This window comes from Hypanus sabinus, chromosome 3 (assembly GCF_030144855.1).
Source record: "Hypanus sabinus isolate sHypSab1 chromosome 3, sHypSab1.hap1, whole genome shotgun sequence".
NCBI classification, from domain to species: domain Eukaryota; kingdom Metazoa; phylum Chordata; class Chondrichthyes; order Myliobatiformes; family Dasyatidae; genus Hypanus; species Hypanus sabinus.
The window spans coordinates 121,154,700-121,177,569 of NC_082708.1; the positions used below are offsets into that span (position 1 = coordinate 121,154,700).

General features: G+C 36.6%; 1 protein-coding gene across 1 annotated transcript in view; it reads right to left on the bottom strand.

Moving 5' to 3' along the window:
• lrba (LPS-responsive vesicle trafficking, beach and anchor containing) overlaps positions 1 to 22,870 on the bottom strand; it is an 817,631-nt gene that overhangs the window by 471,117 nt on the left and 323,644 nt on the right. The window contains exon 36 of the mRNA XM_059965020.1: positions 10,595 to 10,761. Within this exon, the coding sequence (XP_059821003.1) occupies positions 10,595 to 10,761 (167 nt within the window). The remainder of the gene's footprint in view (positions 1 to 10,594; positions 10,762 to 22,870) is intronic.

A 22,870-nucleotide genomic window follows, 5' to 3' on the forward strand; every position in this document is an offset into this window, starting at 1 on the left:
CTCGTACACTGGAATCAAACCAAAACCAAAATCACTGAACACTAGCTTCAATTGTTTAATGCCATTTACATGGTGTTTTATTATTCGATCACACATTTTCACACCTTCCATATTTCACCACACTGAACTCCTTATTACTTTTGCCCACTCACTCAATCTGTTCATATCCCTTTGCAAACGTGTTTCTTCTCACAACTGATTTTTTTTACTTCTATGTCATTAGCTAACCTTAAAATTATACAGCCAATCTTTGTATCCAAATCATGAATATAGATTAAATTGTTTTAGGCCAGCACTGATCTCTGGGGCTCTTCACTGGTTACACTTTGCCATTTTGAAATAATTTTGCTATTTCCCCTGTTTTCTGTCAGATAATCAAGCCTATTTTCACACTAATATATTAACCTTAATACCATCAGCCTTTACCTTGCACAGACATTTCCTGTAGAACAGCCTATCAAATCTATTATGAAAATCCAAATACACTATATTCACCGATTACCCACCAGCTCTTAAGCTTCATTGCGTAGAAAATTCTAAAGGTTCATAAACTATTAAGAATTGCTCCTCTTAAATTAGCAACTTAACCAGATCTATGCTCCCCTTGATCTAGATTTTACCACTAAAGGAAACAACCTCTGATTATCTGTCATTTTAAACCACCTCAGAATCTTGAACCTCAATGATTAGATATTGTATGATCAAGATGTGTTATTACACTTCTTAATGACTGAAGCCAGCATTTTCTCAATGATAATGTTACAATAACTGGGCTATTGTTTCCTCAAATTTTCTTTTCAGTTTTTTCTTGAATAGTAGTGTTACTTCTGTGGTTTTCACATCCCTGGTAACAATCAAGATTCCATGCAACTTCACAGGATCATAATCAATGCTCCACCATATCTGCAGCCTCTTTCATTCAGATGCAGGCCATTAACAGCATCTGTCCCATGATTTGCCAAATACATTTTGTTCAATAACAGAAACACCTTCTCCTTTGCCCCAAATATCAAATTATTTTTTGTTCCTCTTCTGTGAAGACAGGCTCAAAATATCTATTTAAGTATTTTTGTCCAATGGAATTCAAGGCTCAGCTAGGAAACAAAATACGTTCAGCTGATTTGGAGGAGCGTAGCGCTTGAAAAATTAAGAAAATATATTTCTACATTATTAATATTAAATATACTCTTCAAGAATTTCCAAAATCACAAATTAAAAAGTATAAAATGCTATACCTCAATACCTTTCGTTTCAGGAGAGAACTAATAGAATATTAGTAAAAGCTTCATCTTAAGTCCTGACAAGTTCATACCCTAATGCACACACATTCTAAATACACTTTTGTTATTATACGAGAGACCACCAGTTATGAGATTTCATGATAAAAGAACAAACTGAAACACAAATCCAATTCTAAACCAATAAAAATCATAAAATCCATTGTAATAAAAAGGAATTTCACTTATTCTGTCACTTTGTGGAGATGATCTTGGACACAGGGCTTTATTCAGAGCAGCTGTGTGGTCTTTTTGTGTTATCAGCTTTTTTTGTGGTTGAGTCAGCTAGTTTAAAATTATAGTCAAACTTTCAGAGTTTAATAGTTTGGTGCATATAAAACTATCGAACTGGTAAAATATCAGACCAACAATTCTGTGGGGTTTTAATGACCAACCATTTCACTTCATGCATTCTGAGTTGTGGTTACCACTTTTTAGATTGCACTTACAAAAATCAAACCATTAAACAAGTGAGTACAAAAACTGTAAGTGTGTGGAAGGAGCTAGACGCTAACACATAGTACCCTTTTGCAAATTCTTGCAAAATGGAGTTTGCAACGAGTTCAACATGTGGATTAAAGGTTAGCAAATGTGAACACACAGTTTAATAAAGCAATCAGAGAAAGAGAGTTAATTGGGACTTATTAGCCTAGTAACAATTTTTGCAAAATGCTGAAATCTAATTAAAGATGTAGTGTTATGAATGTACCACAGCTCTGAGGGGCCGAAGGGGCGGGAGCAGCCCCCTCCTTCCGGAGAATCGCAAGATCGCTATTAATTCGGGTCTCGGAAGTGAGAGACAATGCAACGGTTTTGGCCATTGTTCTTAGAGGCACCTGTGTGATGTGCATGTCCCTGCTACGTGACAGCTACCATGGATATGGACACCCTCGGGCAATGTGGGGGTGGGGATTGCATCACCCTACTTTGATGGACACCTACAACTCTGCAAGTCAAGATAAAAGGGGACTGCAGGAGGCAGTACCCCAGCGACGCACCAGAAGGACACCCTCGCTCAGTGTGCTCCGGTAATAGCTGGAAGCCACTCAACGCCACTTGCGCTCCTAACTCCTTTGCCTGGGGAGCGGGTGGCTGATAATACCAAGAAGGACTTCGAACTAACAACGGGGAAACAACGTTTCCCTGATTTTATGGAGTGGCTTCATAAAGACCCGGGCAAGTTTTTTTTTGTTTTTCACCGATCCCTCTAAAACACGTGAAACCCAGCGATTCCCCGAAAGGCTAAAGTCTGCAGACTTCTGAGTGACTTTTATATTTCCAACGGACAATCTATTAACCCCTAGACAACAGTCGAGATTACTTCTTAATGATGATTATTACTATACCCGCGCTTTAGATTGAGTATTGACGACGTGCATTTTCTGAATGTTTGTATTAACCTTACTTTTGTTCCCCTTTATAAATAAAAACGTTTGAAAATAGTGACATCAGACTTCAAAGGACCTCTCTATCTTGGCTGGTAAGTTATCCAGTTACGGGATACGTAACAGTAGTATCTGGGTATCTTGAAAAAAACACACAGGAAAGAGTACAGTCAACAAGGAGTTATGTAAGAAAAAATGTTTGACTAATGCAGTGGAATTCTTTTCAGATGCAACTAAAATAGTTAAGGACAAACTAGATTCTTCAGAAGATTTTCATTATTTGTTAACAGTTAGAACATATGGTATCAGAAGTAGCATACTGACATGGATCCAGAATTAGTTATTAGATGGAAAGTAAAACAACTGGAATCAACTGGATTTTTTTCAGGTAGCTAGGCTGTTACTCAGCTGTAAAGGTCAGTACTTAGGCCCCAGATACTCACAACCTATGCCAACAATTTTGCTAGGAAGAGGTGGGATCTCATATCTCCTAGTTTACTGACAATAAAACCTCAGTGGGAATTTTGCATTCAGAGTTATAAAAGTGGCTATGGTCTGATCTCAGCCTGTGCGGATCGGAAATAACATTTGCACTTTGCTGATAATCAACACTGGCGGACCCCAGGGATGCATGCTTAGCCCATTTCTGTACTCTCTCTTCACCTATGACTGTATGGCTAGGCACAGTTCAAATGCCATCTATAAATTTGCTGACAACACAACTATTGTTGTCATTGTTTCAGATGGTTACAAGAAGGAGTAAGGTACATCAGCTAGTTAAGTGGTGTCACAGTGCAGCAACAACCCTGCACTCAACATCAGTAAGACCGAAGAACTGATTGTGGACCAAGGGCAAGTCAAGGAAACACACACAAGTTCTCAGAGGGATAAGAAGTGGAAAGAATAAGCATTTCAAGGTCCCGGGTGTCAACATCTCTGAGGATCTATCCTGGGCCTAACATATTGGAGAAGGTGGCCAGTGGGTCAAAAGAGCCAGATTGGGTTCTGAGGAACTGCCTGCTACTAGTGTAACCGTGGGTGATTGTCTTGGGTGTTTCTCTTGCAATCGCAAGACCCTATTGGACAGTGATAATGTAAAATGCTGCAGGCCTGCTTCCTTGTTTGGTGAGGCAACAGACAGAGGGGAAGCTGCCTAGCCTCAATTGTAGCGAGGAGTAGGCCTGAAACTGCGGGCTTGCCTGTTGCTGCAGTCCAACGGAGGAGATGTCAGAGGTGGTGCAGCGAGGCATCCATGCTCGTGGGTTGAGGGGGGGTGGGGGGAAGCTGGCCTCTCCCATCGATGCTGCTCGCCAGTGTTCCATCAGTGAAATGACAGGCTGGATTGTAGTGCCAGGAACTATACCAGCAATTTGTGGGTATGTTGCTCATGGTCTTAAGCTATAAATGTGTTTTTTTTTTGAGTGACTATGTATTTTTGCTCACTATTTTGAATGAGCTGTGTATGTTTTGCACCTTGGCCCTAAAGGAACACCATTTCATTTGGCTGCATCCACGTATGATTGAATGATAATTAAACTTGATTTGATTTGATTTATCATGGAGACTTATAGCAATTGCATTATGCCTTTGCAAGATTTACCAGGCTACAGTGTATAGCTTTGGTCTCTTGGTTTGTCAGAGAGAAAATTCAATAAGGATTCAACAGACTGGTTTCAGCATTAGCAAGATAAATTGAGTGAGATGGGACTGTACTCACAACAAAGCTCACAGCAATGTTAAACAGCCTGACAAATTGTATGCTATGAGGATGTTTCCCTTGACCAAGGAGTCTAGGACCAGGGGAGTACAGTTTGACAATAAGAAGCTTTTTAAGACTCACTTCACTTAAGACAACTTCACTCAGACATTAGTGAACTTTTGGAGTTGTCTGCCCAGGAGAGCTGCATAAGCCCAATCTTATGTTCATTCAGAACATAGATTGTCTTAATATCTATAAGTCACCAATCAACAGATATGACATCTCTGCTCAAAATTGTGCTCAAGCCTTTGTGGTCACTTAAATTCATGGCTAATTTTATTGTAATCTCATCTTCGCATTCCTGTATACCTAGATTATCATTTTACCGCCTTGCTAATAAAAAATACCTACCTTTGCCTTAAAGTATTTAAAGAATTTGTTTCCAACAACCCTTTGAAGAAGAGTTACAAAACCTCACAACCCTCAATTAGAGAGACCTGTATTAGACTCACTGTTCCCTCTAAGCTGCATGGTAACTGAAAGTAACCGAAATGCTCCCACACACATAGCTCTTCACTTCTTCACTTGCTTACTTATTTTGGTGTCACCAGCTAACTGGGTCATAGTGTGTCAAGATTGCAATAGATACCACCTCTCTCGCTTTGAAGGCTGTATCGTATCCTGAGGGCAGGGAAAGCAGAATCTGATTTATTATCACTGACAAATGACATGAAATTTGTTGATTTTCAGCAGCAGTACAGCACAAAGACAAAAATACTATAAATTATGAAGTAAATAAATAGTACAAAAAAGGGATAATAAGACAGAATTCGTTGATTCATGGACTATTCAGAAACTGATGGTGAATGGGAAGAACAAACACAAGGAAATTCTGACTAAGGATCTCGGCCCAAAACGTTGACAGCACTCCTCCCTATAGATGCTGCCTGGCCTGCTGTGTTCCACCAGCATTTTGTGTGTGTTGCGTAAATGGGAAGAAGTTGTTTCTAAGTCACTGAGTGTGGGTTTTCTGTCTTCCATGCATCCTCCCTGTTGGCAGTAATAAGAAAGTCTATTCTGGATGGTAAGCATCCTTAATAATGGATGCTATCTTTCAAGATGTTCTCAATGGTGTGCCCATGGAGCTGGTTAAGTCTGCAACCCTCTGCAGCAGCTTGTAATTCTGTGCCTTTGAGATTACATGCAAGGCTGTAATGCAACCAGTCATAATGCTCTCAACCGTACATCTACAGAAATTTACAAGAGTCTTCGGAGACATACCAAATCTCCTCACATTCCTAAAAAAGAAAAGACACTGACATGTCTTCTTCATGGTTGCATCAATGAGCTGATGCCCAGGAACTTGAAGCTGCACTGCACTGCTGACTGATGTGTGAGGACAATGAGGACTAACGTGTGTTCTCCTATCTTCCCCTTCTTGAAATCCAGTTTCTTGGTCTTGCTGATGTTGTTACACCACTCAACTATCCAATTTATCTCAGCCCTGTAAGCCTCCTCTTGCTAGCTGCAAATTTATAGATAGCATTTGAGCTGTGCTTAGCCACACTGTCATGACTGTAGAGATAGTACAGTAGGCTGTGCACACATCCCTAAGCTGCACCTGTGCTGACAGTCAGTGTGGAGGAAATGCTATTACTGATCTGCACTGATTGTCGTCTCCTATAAGGAAGTCAAGGATCCAGTTTTTGAAGCCCAGGTTTTGGAGCTTGGTTATTAGCACTGAGGGTATGACCATATTGAATGCCAAGCAGCAATTGATAAACAGTAGCTTGATATATGTCTTGCAATTGTCTAGGTGCAACAAAGCAAGAGTGAAGAGCCAGTGAGTTTGCATCTGCTGTACCGATTGAGGCAGGAGGTGAATGGCAGGGGGTTGCTTGTTCAGGCAGGAATTAATTCCAACTATAACCACCCTCTCAAAACATCATGGGAGAGGTCAGTTTGGATAGAGCATTGGTGGGAAGGAAGTGGCCCAGGGGTCATCTTCTAAATAACAGGTGGCATTGAGACAGTAGAACCTCTCATATTTATCAATCATGTCCTAAATCACAATCCTGGCAAACTGGCCATATTGCCCAGAAAGAGTGCAAAGGTTTATGAAAATATTTCCAGAAGTTAAGATCCTGAATTATAGGGAGAGGTTGAACAGGCTGGCACTGTATTCCTTGAAGCATTGGAAACTAAAGGGCGACCTAACAGAGGTGTATAAAATCATGAGTGTTATAGATAAGGTATAAAGTCTTTATCCCAGGAAAAGGGAATTAAAAACTAAAGGACACAAGCTTAAGGTGAGAGGGAAAAGATTTAAATGAGACTTGAGGAGCAATTTATTCACACAGAGGGTGCTGCCAACATGGAACAAGCCGGTAGTGAAAGTAGTTCAGCCAGGCATATTGCAACATTTGGACAGGTATATTAATATGAAAGGTTTAGAGGAATATGGGGCAGACACAGGCAAATGGGACCAGGTTAGGTGTCAAAGGGCCTATTACCATGTGTACTTATCTGGACAAACTGCACCACAAAACCAGACTCAACTTTTATCAGTAAAGTCCTACCATACAACCAGTAAACATATACCCACAATCTTACTGACTTTCAAAATGCTTAAAATTAGAAATCCCATGACTTATTCACAAATATTCAAAAATCTTTCAAAAATATCATTTTTCTAAACATTTAAAAATTACAGTCCTTAAAACAATGTAAAGTACAAGGTCAATTCAATAGATTTAAGTCACCTCAATTCAAAATAGCATATGTTGCTCAAAACTAACCTCAGTCCCTCAAACAAGATGAATCAAGTTCACTGCCAGTTTCTAATATATCTGATGAGAAACATCAGGAAGTTAGCACCTGCATCTGGACTCCATGAGGTGTTCAAAGTTGAAACACAGGCAGAATAACAAAAAAAAGTATGCTACAAGAACATCAGATTTCCACGTTCATACATGCATTCCACACATAACTGCTATTTTTTCCTCAAAACTAGTTGGGTAAATTGAAATTATATCCAGGTATCTTAAAAACTCCTTGAGATTTTTTAAATGACTCAGTTTGCTCACATGAAGATTATATTTTTATTCATTAAAAGTAGACTTCTTGCTTAATCACATAGTGTACATTTGTAACTCAAGCCTGAGGTTTTTTTCTTTTTTCTAATGCAGTTTCAAATTCAAATTAATTTAATATCAAAAAATAGCACTGAAGCACATTAGGCTAAATTTCCACTAACAGCAAACACAGAGACAAGATCTGAATGAAGATATAAGCAGAAACAGTCTGAATGCATACATTATCATGTAATATATCTACACTAATGGCATATTTACTCTGTAGAACAGTTCCCTCTAAAAGCAACCAAAATAAAAGCTGGTTAACATTCGTCTTTATTACAGGTAGTTGACTTTGTTAGGAAGTTTCCTTTATGAAATACAGTTATCACTTGCATTTAATGCCATATTCTCAAGTACAGTGGACACAAGTCACCTTCCAGAACCATAATGTTACGGGTTGGAAGCAAACATACTGACAATGAAGAAACAGTGATCTATTTCCACGTCTGCTGTGCAGTGGTGCAGGTGGTGGTGTTCAAATGCTCTTGCTGCCCTTATCTTCCAACATTATAGAGGTCATTGGTAAAGTAGATGTTAAAGCAGACAAGTCAATTAAATGATGTGAATTTTGCAGATAGTAACATTGCAGCCACCACATGCTCATGGAAAAGGGATTACTTAAAACTGATTGTTTAAAAATTGATGAAAATATAACAGCTTGGTTTGAGTTATATAGTGTTGACATCTTGAGTGAGTATTGCCAGACTTACTCATGTTTTTTCCAATCACGCTGTACCTTACATAAGAGGTTAGTCACCTGTATACGTCTGGGCGATTGGTCTATTTTGTTACTTTATTGATGCTTTGGAACTCAGTATAGCTAAGCTACTGATTATAAAGGTAAGATGGTTAGCTTTTCATTTGCTGTAGATAGTGTTACCTTGCATTAAACAGCCCTTCCCTAAAGATTAAGTTTAGCTGCATTCAAGCATGAACTGAATTGAATTGAATTGAATTTCAGTTTATTGTCATTTAGAAACCACAAATGCAATGCAGTTAAAAAATGAAACAACGTTCCTCCAGAATGATATCACAAAAGCACATGACAAAACAGACTACACCAGAAAATCCACATAACGTTTGGCAATCCCCAAATCCAGAGTCCAGAGAGTCTGCTGCGTATTAACTGCCTCATTTTCAAAGGACTTTCAAATGGAATTGAAGATTAGGCAATCAGTAGCAAACATTTATTTTTGTGACTTTATGAAGGTGGACTTGAAGAGGTCTTGCCCTAGGTACTGGCCAGAGCAATTTTTGTAGTGGCACCCTAGGAATGAGATGGTAGACTACAATCAACTTGTTTTGTTCAAGCTAATACTCCAATTAATTAGTGTTATATCATTGATGTCTGATTTCATCTGTGCTAGAACTCCTTAATACCAAACTTCATGAAATTACACCTTGATAACCTGGACAACCACCCTCCTCAAAACTCTGGATTTCAGTTCTTTGATCCATGTCTAGACCAAGGAGGCAACTAGAGCTGAAACTGAGATATCCTGGGAAAACCATTAGCAATTAAGTCCTACTTGGTCACAGTCATCAACTCTTATCATTGTTGATTGAAATCAGCCATGTCTGGTATGAAGGGTCGACCACACAGGACTGAAAGAAGCTGCAGAAGGTTGTAGATCTAGTCAGCTCCATCTTGGGTACGAGCCTACAAAGTACCCAGGACATCTTCAGGGAGTGGTGTCTTAGAAAAGCAGCGCCCATTATTAAGGACCTCCAGCACCCCGGGCATGCCCTTTTCTCACTGTTACCATCAGGTAGGATGTTCAGAAGCCTGAAGGCACTCTCTCAGCAATTCAGGAACAGCTTCTTCCCCTCTGCCATCCAATCCTAAATGGACATTGAATCTTTGAACATTACCTCACTTTTTTAAAAAATATACAGTATTTCACACTTTCTTTAAATCTATTCAATTTATGTAATTAATTTACTTGTTTAATATTATTATTTTTTTCTCTGCTGGATTATGTATTGCATTGAACTGTTGCTGCTAAGTTAACAAATTTCATGTCACATGCCGGTGATAATAAAACTGATTCTGATTCTTTACACCCCTAAGCAATCTTCCACATTAATGGGCAGATACTATTGCAGGACAGCTATAAGTAATTCAGGAACAATTAATGTGTTGCTTGGTCCTAAGGCCTATGCTGTACCTCACACTCTTGGTTACTTTTTTTCCTATTGTGTGGAGGAATCAGATTGGATAAAGACTGTTTTCTGTAATAGTAGGGACCCAAGTAGGAATCAAATAGATTGTAAAAGTCCAGATATATCTTACTGAAGATGGTTTTAAAATCTTCAGCCTCATTTTTGGCATTCAGTGACAGGCATTCCATTCTTGTAGATGCAGTTGAATCGGAATTCTCTCTTTAACTTTACACTAGTACTCGTGACTAGATGTGATAGGTTTACAGAACTTTGCTCTGACTGCTGTTTTTTGGTTTGCATGCTGTTTACTAAGGATGTGGTCATGTCTGGCAAATCATTCTAATGTTTGCCCAGGTGCTGCACACAATACATTCCTCTACATGAATCATTAAAGTCGGGTACACCTCCTGGCTGGATGGTAATGGTAGGATGAAAGAATTCTGATACATGGGGTTACAGATTGCGGTGGCTCATAGCCCACAGAACCTCAATGATCCCCAGTTTTGAGCTTTCCCAACTGATGCAAAGGTAGCTCCAAACAACACAAGGTTATCTCTACAAGAACAATGCAATGGTCACTCCCACCAAAATTGGCACAGACAGCTGCAAACTGGCAAAATACAAAGTTTAAAGTAAATTTATTATTAAAGTACATATATGTCACCATATACAACCCTGAGATTCATTTTCTTGTGGGCATTGTCAATAAATCCAATAACCATAACAGAATCAATGAAAGGCCACACCAACAGGGTGGACAACCAGTGTGTAAAAGACGAACTGTGCAAATACAAAAAGAAAGAATAATAAATAAATAAATTAGCAATAAATATTGAGAACACAAGGTGAAGTCTTTGAAAGTGAGCCCACAATGGTTCAGTGATTAAATATTTGATCTTTCCTAAATTTTGAATATAAAACCAATGTTCTTACCTTAATGAAGAGCTTCCCCAAGCACCATGCTTATCTGTCAAAATGTTGACAATCTTCTGTATCAACTGGGTTGAAGTCACATGATCGCGATACTTGGCTGCTCGTATTAGGTGATCACACATCTTTTCTTCTTCACGTCTTTCTGCCGAATACTGGGCACACAGAGACTGTCAAGAAAAGAATTAATGTATTTTTATTTACAATGTTATCATTTTTACAATCAGGCACAACACGTCAAAAGGGCTATGGAGAATTAGACTATTTTTAAGTGTCTTCTTAAGAGACTATCATCTTTCACATGTTTACTGCAGCACTACTAATATTATCAAACGATGAAAATCAGAAGCCTTGTCACTATATTTCACTTCCAGCATGTGGGACATGTGTAATACTGATTCACATCAAAGCAATCTCCTGACCACCATTGACTGTTCAAATGGAGGGGAAATAATCTTTAGTTAATTGTTAAGATTAATATTTAGTAAATTTCAGCTCTGGAAATTTATGGGTAAAAATTGAACTCTGATCATCAACTTGGACTAGTCTGCAGTATGGCAATTTTGTACCTATTTTTAATTATGACTGCATGCTTTAGGAAATTCAAGTCCAAAGTTATTGGTGATGTTTTCATTTGTTCTGGTATGTTGTTTCCAGATGCAAGTCTTCATCAAGTGACATTAATAGCAGTGTAATATTCATAATTCTTTATTATCATAATCTTCAAACTCATTGGTCTAAAAGTGCATGTTCTTAAATTCATAGAAGAACCAGTTTTTATTAAAATTGTTTCTATTGAAATCATGGTACCTTGGAGGCCAATGCTGTAACTGCATTCTTTGCCTTTACTGAGATTTGTGAATTCAAACACATGTGCACGTGCTTGGACTGCTTTGCCTCCGGAGGTTAAAGTTATGGTCACTCTCAGCTCTCTCGCTATAGGGTCATTTCCAAGGTTAAAAGGAGAAAATGTTAGAAACACTCAGCAGAAAGAGAAACAGTTGAATGTTCTAGGTTCAAACCCCTTCATTAGAACTAGTATTCTGTGCTTATGAAAGGGCTCAAGCCTGAATTATAACTGTTTTTCATTCCACAGATGCTGCCTGGCAAAGTGAGCGTTTCAAACACTTTCTGCTTTTATTTTAGCAGTGTGGCGACCCACTTTCTGCGCAGGCAAAGAGAAGGGGCGGACACCGGGCACCGCTACAGCGGCCATACGAGGGGCAGTTCAAGGTGATCAACAACAACGGGCCCACGTACATTCTGGATATTGGGGGGAGAGAGGAGGTTTTCATGGTGGACCGACTCAAACCAGCCCATGTGGACTTGGTGCAGCCGGTTGATGTTCAGGTACCGTGGCACAGAGGCAGACCTCCCAAACAGAAGCTGATCCAGACTGTGGACATTGGGGGGTGTATCGCTGGCTCTGGTTGGGGTGGGGGGTAGTTATGTGGCAACCCACTTTCTGCGCAGGCGAACCGGCTTACAAATAGCCAGCGCGCGGGGACTTTGGTAATGCACCTCTGATGTCATTTCCGCCCGGAGAGGGCAGGCGCTAGGGATTAAATGCCAGCGCCGCGAAGTTTGAATAAACTAGTCTCAAAATGACTTACCGACTGTGTGTTGTCTCTAGCTCTGTATGTAGTACATCGCTACAGCAGTTTAAAAAAAGTATTCTCACAGTTTGCTATTTACTGCTGCATTGGGGAAGGTATCTAAACTCCACACTCAACTATTTTTCCTTTAAGCCACAGAACTAGGCAGAGCAGTCTGAGGAATTGCTAGAAAATGTTGGTATTCCTAGATTGTATTCATATGATATTACAAAGAACACCCAGGCAACCTCTTGCCCCGAATAGTCTCCGTGGACCCTAGTTAAAAAGAACATACTGCATCATCACGGTTGACCATGACTCAGCAAGAATTTGTGGCTGCAATATACCATGTTTGCATTCACCACATTATCATGAACGACCACGCCAGGTCATTCCCAGGTGATTGCCATGTAAATCTATGGTGGCAGTTATTAGATTCATTGATTATTAGGACTGGGAAGAGCTTCGATACTATACTCCAAATAGGACAAAGCTGAAAAACATTATTGTCAATCTTGTGGGAGAATGGGGTACATTGCAAAAATAATCACACAGCTAGTTTTAATCTCTTGTTTGAAGCTTCGCTAACAGTGCATGTGACATTTACCACCCTACTCTCCTTCCCAAAGACTCTTCTCACATGTATTCTCCCACAAGCCCCAAAAATAATTGTATCTAGCAGATCTATAAGGCTAGATCCCACCTTTCTTGGAAATTACTCCCATTCCCTAAGTCAAAATGAGCCAGAATTCCTGTTCTTCCCAAGCTCCCATTCAACATACTTGCCAATTAGTGACTCAAATGCACTAAAAAATGAATATGCAGCTTGGATCACTGGGCAGAGCAGGGTGTGCGTGCGTGTGTTGGTGGTCATCATCAACACAGACTGGGAGATTACAGAACCAGAGTATGGCAAGGTCCTCAATTTGCAGATGAGTTGGTGAGCTAACATTTAATCTACTGACTCTTCTCAAAGTCTGATCTATAGACGCTTCTCATTCAGTACTTCTAAACAGGTGAGGTAATAATGATTATTCCTGTAATTGTCTATCAATATATGCTCAAACTGTCCCATGGGCACTATTCTTCAACAGCTTGTCTAGGTCCCTCTGACCTACTGGGGTAACTTCACCTACCATCTCCCCCAGATCCTCTTCTGCAACAGGAGGGAGTTTGGTTGTTCTTCCCATGAACATGTAGGTTTCCCTCCTGTGCTTTAGCTTCCTCCCACATTCCAAAGATGTATGGTAATGGGTAGTGAGCTACGGTCTTGCTATGTTGGTGCCAGAAATGTGGGCAACACTTGCGGGTGGTCCCAGTACATTTCTCATACTACATCGGTTGTTGATGCAAAACAATGCATTCCACTGTAAGTTTCAATGTTCATATGGCAAATAAATGTAATCTTATCTTTTAATGCTTCCATCACCACAGCAGCCTTTAGGTAGCATGAACCACACCTGCCTCCTCCACTCTATCCTTATAGAAGTTTATAATGAGCTACATCCAAGCTGCCAAGACTGCAGCTGCCAATCCAAATGCCAGTAGCTATGAGAATTAACACTCACAGAATGCCGGAGGAACTTAGAAGGTCAGGCAGCATCAACAAAGGAAAATAGTTTACATTTCAGGCCAAGACCTTTCATCAGAACCTGAAGCTTTGACTGTTTGTTTTCCTCTATAGATGCTGCCTGACCTGCTGAGTTCTCCAGTACTTTGTGGGTGCTGATTCAGATTTCCAGCATATGCAGTCTCTTATGCATCTTAGTAGCTACTTATTTATTATCTGTGTTTACCCCTCTATCTAAATTGGAGGAAATCATGGGAATTTATCTAAATTTCAGGCCTTAAAGTAGTTAAATTGTAAAATACCTGAATATCATACACTTGGATACATGATTCTACAGTGGGTATTTAATAGCGTACTAAGCCTTAATTACTGACCTGAAAAACTAATTTCCATAAGCGTTTTAAAAATTCTCTGAAATATTTCAAGCCACATGAGATTTTGAAAATTATTTTTGTCATGACTTTTGATACACACACACACAGACACACACATATATATATATATATATATATATAAATACATACACATATACACACTTTGAATTTTACTTTGGGGGGTGGAGTTTCAAGATGGCGACGTAAGCATCTGCCTTTTAGGCGCTCTTTATTTTTTTTAACTATAATCACCCTTTAATTAGATCTTTTCGAACTTAATCATATGAGTTGCTACCTTTGATTGACCCTTTTTTCCTAAAATAATAGTTGATCTAATCTTGTCAAACCTAAAATGGCTACAAGTAAGAAATCGGCTAAGGATCCTGTATCCATCGACGCAATTTCTGGTCTTTTGGACATTAAACTGGATGTTAAATTTGCGGGTATGGAAGGTAAATTGGACAATAAACTGGATGCTAAATTTGCGGGTCTGGAAGGCAGACTAGAAGGTAAATTGGACAGTAAACTGTTAAGTTTGGAAAGGAGGATTACTACGAAAATATCCGATTTTGAAGGAGTTGTTAAATCGCTTGAAACTAAGTTTCAGTCGCAGGCGTTAGTGGTTCAGCAGCTTGGAAATAAGATCACGACTCTTGAACAATCAATTTGTGAAAAAGCACGTACAATTGAAGTGTTAGAGAAGAAGATAGAGTCGACTGCTAAAACTTTAGATCAGTATAAGTTTAAAATTACTGATCTTGAAAATCGTTCTCGCAGACAGAATTTGCGCATCATCGGAATTCCCGAAAAAGTTGAGTCCGGTGATTTAACTGAATTTTTCTCTAAATTACTGTGGGAAATTTTCGGTGGTGAAGGTTTGAAAAATGAACCTGTTATCGACCGCGCTCACAGAGTTGCGAGGCTTTCGTCTGTGTCTGATAAACCACGAGCGGTGATTGTTCGCCTTCATTATCCTCGTGAGAAAGAGCTTCTAATTCGGTTAGCTCGTAAAAAAGGTATGATCTCCTACAAAAATTACTCATTTCGAATTGTTGAGGACTATTCGTATGAAGTAATGAAAGCCAGGATCGCTTTTAAACCAGTGATGGCAGAGATTCATTCGATTGGATTTAAACAAGCTTTAATGTATCCAGCGAAGCTTAGAATGGTGCTGCCCGACAACAGTCTACACTTTTTTAACACTCCTGAAGAAGCGAAGAAATTTGTTGAAGAATATCGATCCTCTAGTGCAACTTGAACTATGAGTTACATTGAAGATTTTTTTTTTGGAGAGAGGATGCCATTTCATTTTAAGTTTTAACCTTGGAAGTTGGGTTATAACTTTTTATTTTGAACTATGGGTCTGGGTCTTTTTTTTTACTACTATTATTATTGCTTATAGATGCTGTTTTAATTTTTATAATATCCTTTTTTATACACGTTTGTATTTTGTAATAATGAATTATTTTTTCAAAATGTCGTTTCTTCTTCCCATAAGTCTTTACTTTTTATAAGCGTTTACTTGCTTGCCTGTATTTAGAAATGGAACAAAGGTTTTGAATTCTTTTTTTTTAGTCTTTTTTTTTTATATATGTTGTAGTGTCTATTAAATCTTTTTTTTTAAAAAAAAAATTCTATTTTGATAACTTTTTTTTACTAAATTTTCTTATTAGATTGCTGAATTTATATTCATATTTTGTAATATGGCTTTCTCAAAATGTCGTTTCTTCTTCCCATAAGTCTTGGCTTGTGAAACGTCATCTTTGTATCTGAATATGGAATTTCTTTTTTAAAGGTGTATCACATTTTTAAACTTTAATGTTCATTTTTTTTTATTAATGATTTTTCTGGTTTTACTATTTTAGTTTTTTTTTGACTTGTCTGATATGTGTGTGTATGTGTATGTATATATATATATATGTAGGTATATATATATATATATATATTTTTTTTTGCAACTCTATATTTTAATTGGGGTGTTATATAGTTTTTTCTTAAAAAAATTTTCTTATGGAGCTGCCATCTTGAAATGGGGGTAATATTAGTATTAGTTTATGCGCCTGCCGCTTGGCTTTCTTTCAAAGGGTGGGGGGAGGGGGGAGGGATCTTTTTTTATGCTTTTGCTTTTTATTTTTTTGCTTTTAGTTTATGGGCTGACTTTAAATTGTCAATATTGTTGAGGTGTCAGGATCTCCGGTTGCTCCTGAATCAATTTTCCTTCTTCCTAAATTGTGGGTTATGTGTCTTTTTAACCTTTTATGATACACACAATTAATATTGGTATGATGGATAAATCTATTAACTTTATCTCGTGGAATACTAATGGTTTAAATCATCCGATTAAACGTAAAAAATATTTAAAGTATTCCATAGATTGAACGCTAATATTATTTTTGCACAGGAGACCCATATTAGGAGGGAGGATAATCAACGTTTTTTTAGGTTCTGGAAAGGTCAACAATTTCACTCAAATTGTACCGCTAAAATTAGGGGTGTGTCTATTTTTATAGACGCCTCAATTTCGTTTACACATTATGAAATTATTTCTGATCCACAGGGTAGATTTTTGTTGATAACTGGTTCACTTTTTAATCGGAAAGTTGTTTTAGTTAATATTTATGCTCCAAACTTTGATTGTCCTGAATTTTTTAAACGTTTATTTACTTCTCTTCCTAATTTGAATGAATATATGTTGATTATGGGTGGAGACTTTAATTGTTGTTTGAATCCTTCGATGGATAGATCTAAACCTATTCGAACTCTTCCGAATAGATCAGCTTTACTTATTAATTCTTTTATGGTTGATTCTGGAATTACTGAAATATGGCGGTTTTTGAACCCTAAAGATAAAGAATTTTCATTTTTTTCACATGTATATCATAGTTATTCTAGAATTGATTATTTCCTTATTGATCATCGTTTATTAACAGATGTTATTGATTGTAAATACGATTCTATTGCTATTTCGGATCATGCGCCTTTGAAGTTATCTATTAAGATTCCGGACTCTTCTATCAATACTAGATCTTGGAGACTTAATGATACTTTGCTTCAAGATCCAGAATTTATTACCTTCATAAAACAACAAATTGACTTATTTTTTTCAACAAACTATAATGAAGAGATTGACAAAGGAATACTTTGGGACTCTTTCAAGGCTTTTATTCGTGGACAAATTATTTCATATTCCGCTGGTAAAAGAAAACAAAGATATTCAGATATAGCTTTATTGGTGGATAAAATTAAAGAAATTGATAAGATTTATTCCGTTACTCCTACCAAAGAACTTTATAAGAAGAGAGTTGAGCTTCAAATGGAACATAGTTTATTATTATCTTCTTCAATTGAGAATCAATTAATTAAGACTAGGGCTCAATTTTATATTCATAGTGATCGAACTGGTAAATTGTTAGCTAATCAATTAAAAGCTATTTCGACTAAGCGACAAATTATTAAAATTCGTAAACAAGACGGTAATTTAACTACTGATTATAAAGAAATCAATAACACTTTTCAAGATTTTTATAAATCTTTATATCAATCAGAATTTGACGGTGACCGGTTTACGATGGATAATTTTTTTAATAACTTGAATATTCCTAAACTGATAGATGAAGATTGTAGCTTGCTTGATGCTCCTATTTCTATGGATGAAATAAGAGAGGCTATCTCATCAATGAATTCAGGGAAAGCTCCTGGTCCTGATGGTTTTATTGTAGAATTTTTTAAAACTTTTTCTTTATTGCTTTCTCCTTGGCTATGTGAAATCTTTAATGATGCGTTTGTTAAGAAGAGATTACCTCAATCGTTTTATGAAGCTACTATCTCTCTAATTCTTAAAAAAGATAAAGATCCTACTTTATGTGCATCTTATCGCCCTATATCATTATTAAATGTAGACTCTAAGATTCTTACAAAAATTTTAGCCATTAGATTAGAAAAGGTATTACCACAGATTATTTCAGAAGATCAAACTGGTTTTATTAGGAATCGGTATTCCTTTTTTAATATTAGAAAATTGATTAACATAATTTATACTTCATCACCTACAACCCCAGAATGTGTTATCTCATTAGATGCTGAAAAAGCCTTTGATAGAGTTGAATGGACATATTTATTTAATGCATTGAGAAACTTTAATTTTAGTCCTAATTTTATATCATGGATTAAATTAATATATTATAAACCTGTTGCTTCTGTTCTTACAAATAATTATAGATCCTCTTTTTTTCAATTATCTCGTGGTACGAGACAAGGTTGTCCTTTAAGTCCTTTATTATTTAATATTGCATTAGAACCTTTAGCTATTGCTATTCGTGAGTCTCCTAATATTTTTGGTATTACCCGTAATGAGAAGTTATACAAATTATCGCTTTATGCTGATGATTTGTTGTTATATATTTCTAATCCTAGTAGGTCTATTCCTGCTATTTTATCCTTGTTGGCTCAATTTGGTAGCTTTTCTGGTTATAAGTTAAACTTAGATAAGAGTGAGTTATTCCCTTTAAACGCGCAAACTTTATTGAGTGATAGGATGCCATTTAAAGTTGTTACTGATAACTTTATCTATTTAGGTATAAAAATCACCAAGAAATATAAAGATTTATTTGGACTGAATTTTTTAACTATGCTTCATCAAATTCAGCAACTTACTACAAGATGGTCTCCCTTATTTTTATCATTAGTTGGTCGGATTAATGCTATTAAAATGATGATTTTACCGAAATTTTTATATTTATTCCAAGCTTTACCAATTTTTATTCCTAAATCTTTTTTTGATAATATTGATTCAAAAATTTCCTCATTTGTGTGGCAAAATAAAAATCCTAGGTTAAGCAAAAGGCAATTACAAAAGTCTAAAAAAGATGGTGGTCTAGCTTTACCTAACTTTAGATTTTATTATTGGGCGAATAATATTCGTAACCTAATGTACTGGAAACTAGATTTGGATTCACCTGTGTGCCCACAGTGGGTAAATTTGGAATGTAGTGAGGTTAAGGGATATTCTATATTTTCCGTTCTTGGTTCTTTTCTTCCTATTGATTTAGCCAAATTCAATAAACAGATATCTAACCCTGTTGTTAAACATACACTACGAATTTGGTTTCAATTTCGCAAATTCTTTAATCTGAAAAACTTTGCTCTGGACAGCCCTATTTTATGTAATTTTTTTTTTAAACCTTCATTGACAGATCAAGCTTTTAGTATATGGAAAAGGAAAGGTATAAAATGTTTTCGTGATCTTTTTTTTGAAGGTACTTTGATGTCTTTTGATCAACTATCCAACAAATTTGAATTACCTAAATCTAATTTTTTTAGATACTTACAAATTAGAAATTTCTTACATAAAATTCTTCCATCTTTTCCTAATTCAACTCCATCGGATTTTTCAGATTTGATTTTTACTTTTAATCCTTGTCAGAAGGGATTAGTAGCTTTTATTTATAACATGACTATGAAGATACAGCCAGAAATATCGGATAGAATTAGACAAGAATGGGAAAAAGAACTTCGATGTAATATATCAACAGATAAATGGGAAAAAATTTTACAAATGGTTAATTCCTCCTCTATTTGTGCTAAACATGCTTTAATACAATTTAAAATTGTACATAGAGCTTATATGTCCAAAGATAAGCTTGCCCGATTTTATTCGCATATTAATCCTCAATGTGACAGATGTCACTTAGAAGTGGCTTCATTGACTCACATGTTTTGGACATGTCCCACTTTACATAACTATTGGAAGGACATTTTTGATGTCATTTCCTCAGTATGGAATATCGATTTACAACCCCATTTTATTACTGCAATTTTCGGTATACCAAATGAAGATGGCAATCAGCTTTCCCCTTCAATCAGACGAATGATTGCCTTTGTAACATTAATGGCCAGAAGGTCTATATTACAAAACTGGAAAGAAGTAAATCCTCCTACTACATTTCAGTGGTTCTCCCAAACTATTTCTTATTTGAGTTTGGAAAAAATCAGAAGCACTATCTTTGATTCTTCAATTAAATTTGAAGAAACCTGGGGACCATTTATTCGACACTTTCATATGAATTAATTTGGCCTATTTCAGATCCTTTTCTCTACTTATCCTTGTTCAGGTATGGAGTTCCGGAGTTCTTTTCTTGACACCTTCATATATTTATAAAGTACTATTATTGCCCATGTTAGTTATAGTTTAGTATTTTTTTTTCAATATATATTTTTTCTCATATATAATCTCAATTTTTTTTCTTTTTTTGATGATTATTTTTGTTTTTTTTTCATATATATTTATATAGACTTGATTGATTTATGTACCTTTTGTTGATGGATGTTTTAATAGGATATTATTATCCTATTACTAATGTAATCTCAAGTTTATTGAATCTGTAATCTATTCATTATTATGTGTTGTTTTTTTTTATATATGAAATTTAATAAAAAGATTGAAAAAGAAAGAAAGAATTTTACTTTGTATTTTGCATGTTTAAGATGCTAAATGATGTGCATTTTGGCTCTGACTAGATTGCCAATGAAAGTTACTTGATGTTGCTGACAGCTCAGCAAGCTCTATAGCATTACAGCAGCTGGTAGCTAGGGATTCCTTTGAAGCGATGCCTGATCATAGCAACTGTTGGAAAAGTAGAAGTCCTCACAAAGTCACCAGATCTTTGGAGGAAACTTCTTCTAAGGTCAATAGCAAGCACTGCCTCTTTGCCACTAGTCACAAATCTCGTTCTATACATTATTTACAGATATATGGTATTCAGCACCTATTTTCTAACTTTATTACATCAGAAAACTAAATTCATTTAAGTGTTTTTCTTTTATTCAAATACATGCTAATTTCAAGATCTGCTTAATATATTTTCAATTTATTTGTTGACATAGGTATATTATGGAAATATGGGGAGAGGAATTAAAAGAAATGTTGAAAACAGGTGAATGGAATAAAGTGTTAAGTAAATGTTTTAAAGTACCCTATAATTTACAGTTAGAACCTCCTCCACAATCTAACCATTAACTTTTCAAGTCCGACATATAATCTATAGCTATAAATCATGTTAACAAGTTACGCTTTCCCTTTTATCAATCTCTGTCTCCTTAAAGAGAAGTTTCACTTTAAACATGTGATCAAAAGGAAATCAAACAACACTTAGTAATGACAGATGGACTTGCATGTGCAAATGGCAAATCCAATGAGGAAGTGGATAATTGTGCCAGCATAAAATTACAAATATGAAGTTATTGTATGTTAGTCAACTTATTTTATATATTGACAGCCTCTACTGAGCTTTGATTTCATAAACAGGTTTAAAGGCAACCAGTGTTGTCTTTTAACTTAATTGTAAATGCGTAAATGTATAAATCCGTCAACTTTCAAATGAGTTAACTTCCAGCAAAAGGTTACATTAAGCAAAAGCTCAAACACTGGAAAAGCAGTTTACATCAGTTTAAATGCAAAGGCTCCTAATGTATTAAAATATTAATACAGGTTTCAAAAAGTGAAAGGAGATTTAATTGAAACATGCAGGATCCTGAGACTGCATATGGAGAGGGTGTTTCTTGCAGAGAATCTAAGAAAAGGGTATCTGTTCAAAAATATGAGGATTGCCCATTCATGATAAAAGTGAGGTGAATTGTTTCTCTCAGTGCCATCAATCTTTGGAAATTTCTTCTTCAAAGCAAGGGAGAAGGCAGAAGGAGACAGACTCATAGAATATAATAGCACAGGCCAGGCCCTTCGGTCCACAAAGTAGTGCTAACCTTTTAATCTAATCTGAGATCAATCTGGTTCTTCCCTCCCACGTAGCCCTCCACTTTTCTATCATCCATGCACCTAACTAAAAGTCTCCTAGATGTCCCTAATACATCTGCCTCTCTCACCACCCCTGAAAGCACATACCATGCACCCACCACTCTCCATGTTTTCAAAAAAACTTACCTCTGACATTCTCCCTATACTTTCCACCAATCATCTTAAAACTATGCCCTCTTATATTGGTTCTTTCCATCCTGGGAAAAAGTCTCTGGCTGTCCGCTTGACCTTTGCCTCTTATCATCTCGTACACCTCTATCAAGTCACCCCTCATCCTTCTTCACTCCAAATAGAAAAGCCAAGCTTGCTCAACCTATCTTCCTAAAACATGTCTCCAATCCAGGCAGCATCCTGCTAAGTCTCTTCTGCATCCACATCCTTCTTATAAGAGATGATCAGAAATGAACACAATATTCCAAGTGTGGTCTAACCAGGGTTTTATAGATACACTCATGATAAAAATGCAAAAATACCTCATGACATAATCCTGACTAATGAAGCACTACACAACATATGCCTTCTTAACAACTCTATCAACTTGCAGAATCAGAATCAGGTTTATTACGACCGGCATGTGACATGAAATTTGTTAACTTAGCAGTAGCAGTTCAATAGAATACATAATATAGCAGAGAGAAAACAAATAATAATAAATAAAATTTTAAAAATAATAATAATAAACAAGTAAATCAATTGCATATAGATTAAAAAATGTGCAAAAACAGAAATACTGTATATTAAAAAAATGAGGTAGTTTCCAAAGATTCAATGTCCAGTTAGGAATCAGATGGCAGAGGGGAAAAAGCTGTTCCTTAATCGCTGAGTGTGTGCCTTAAGCTTCTGTATCTCCTACCTGATGGTAACAGTGAGAAAAGGGCATGTCCTGGGTGCTGGAGGTCCTTAATAATGAATGTTGTATTTGTGAGACAC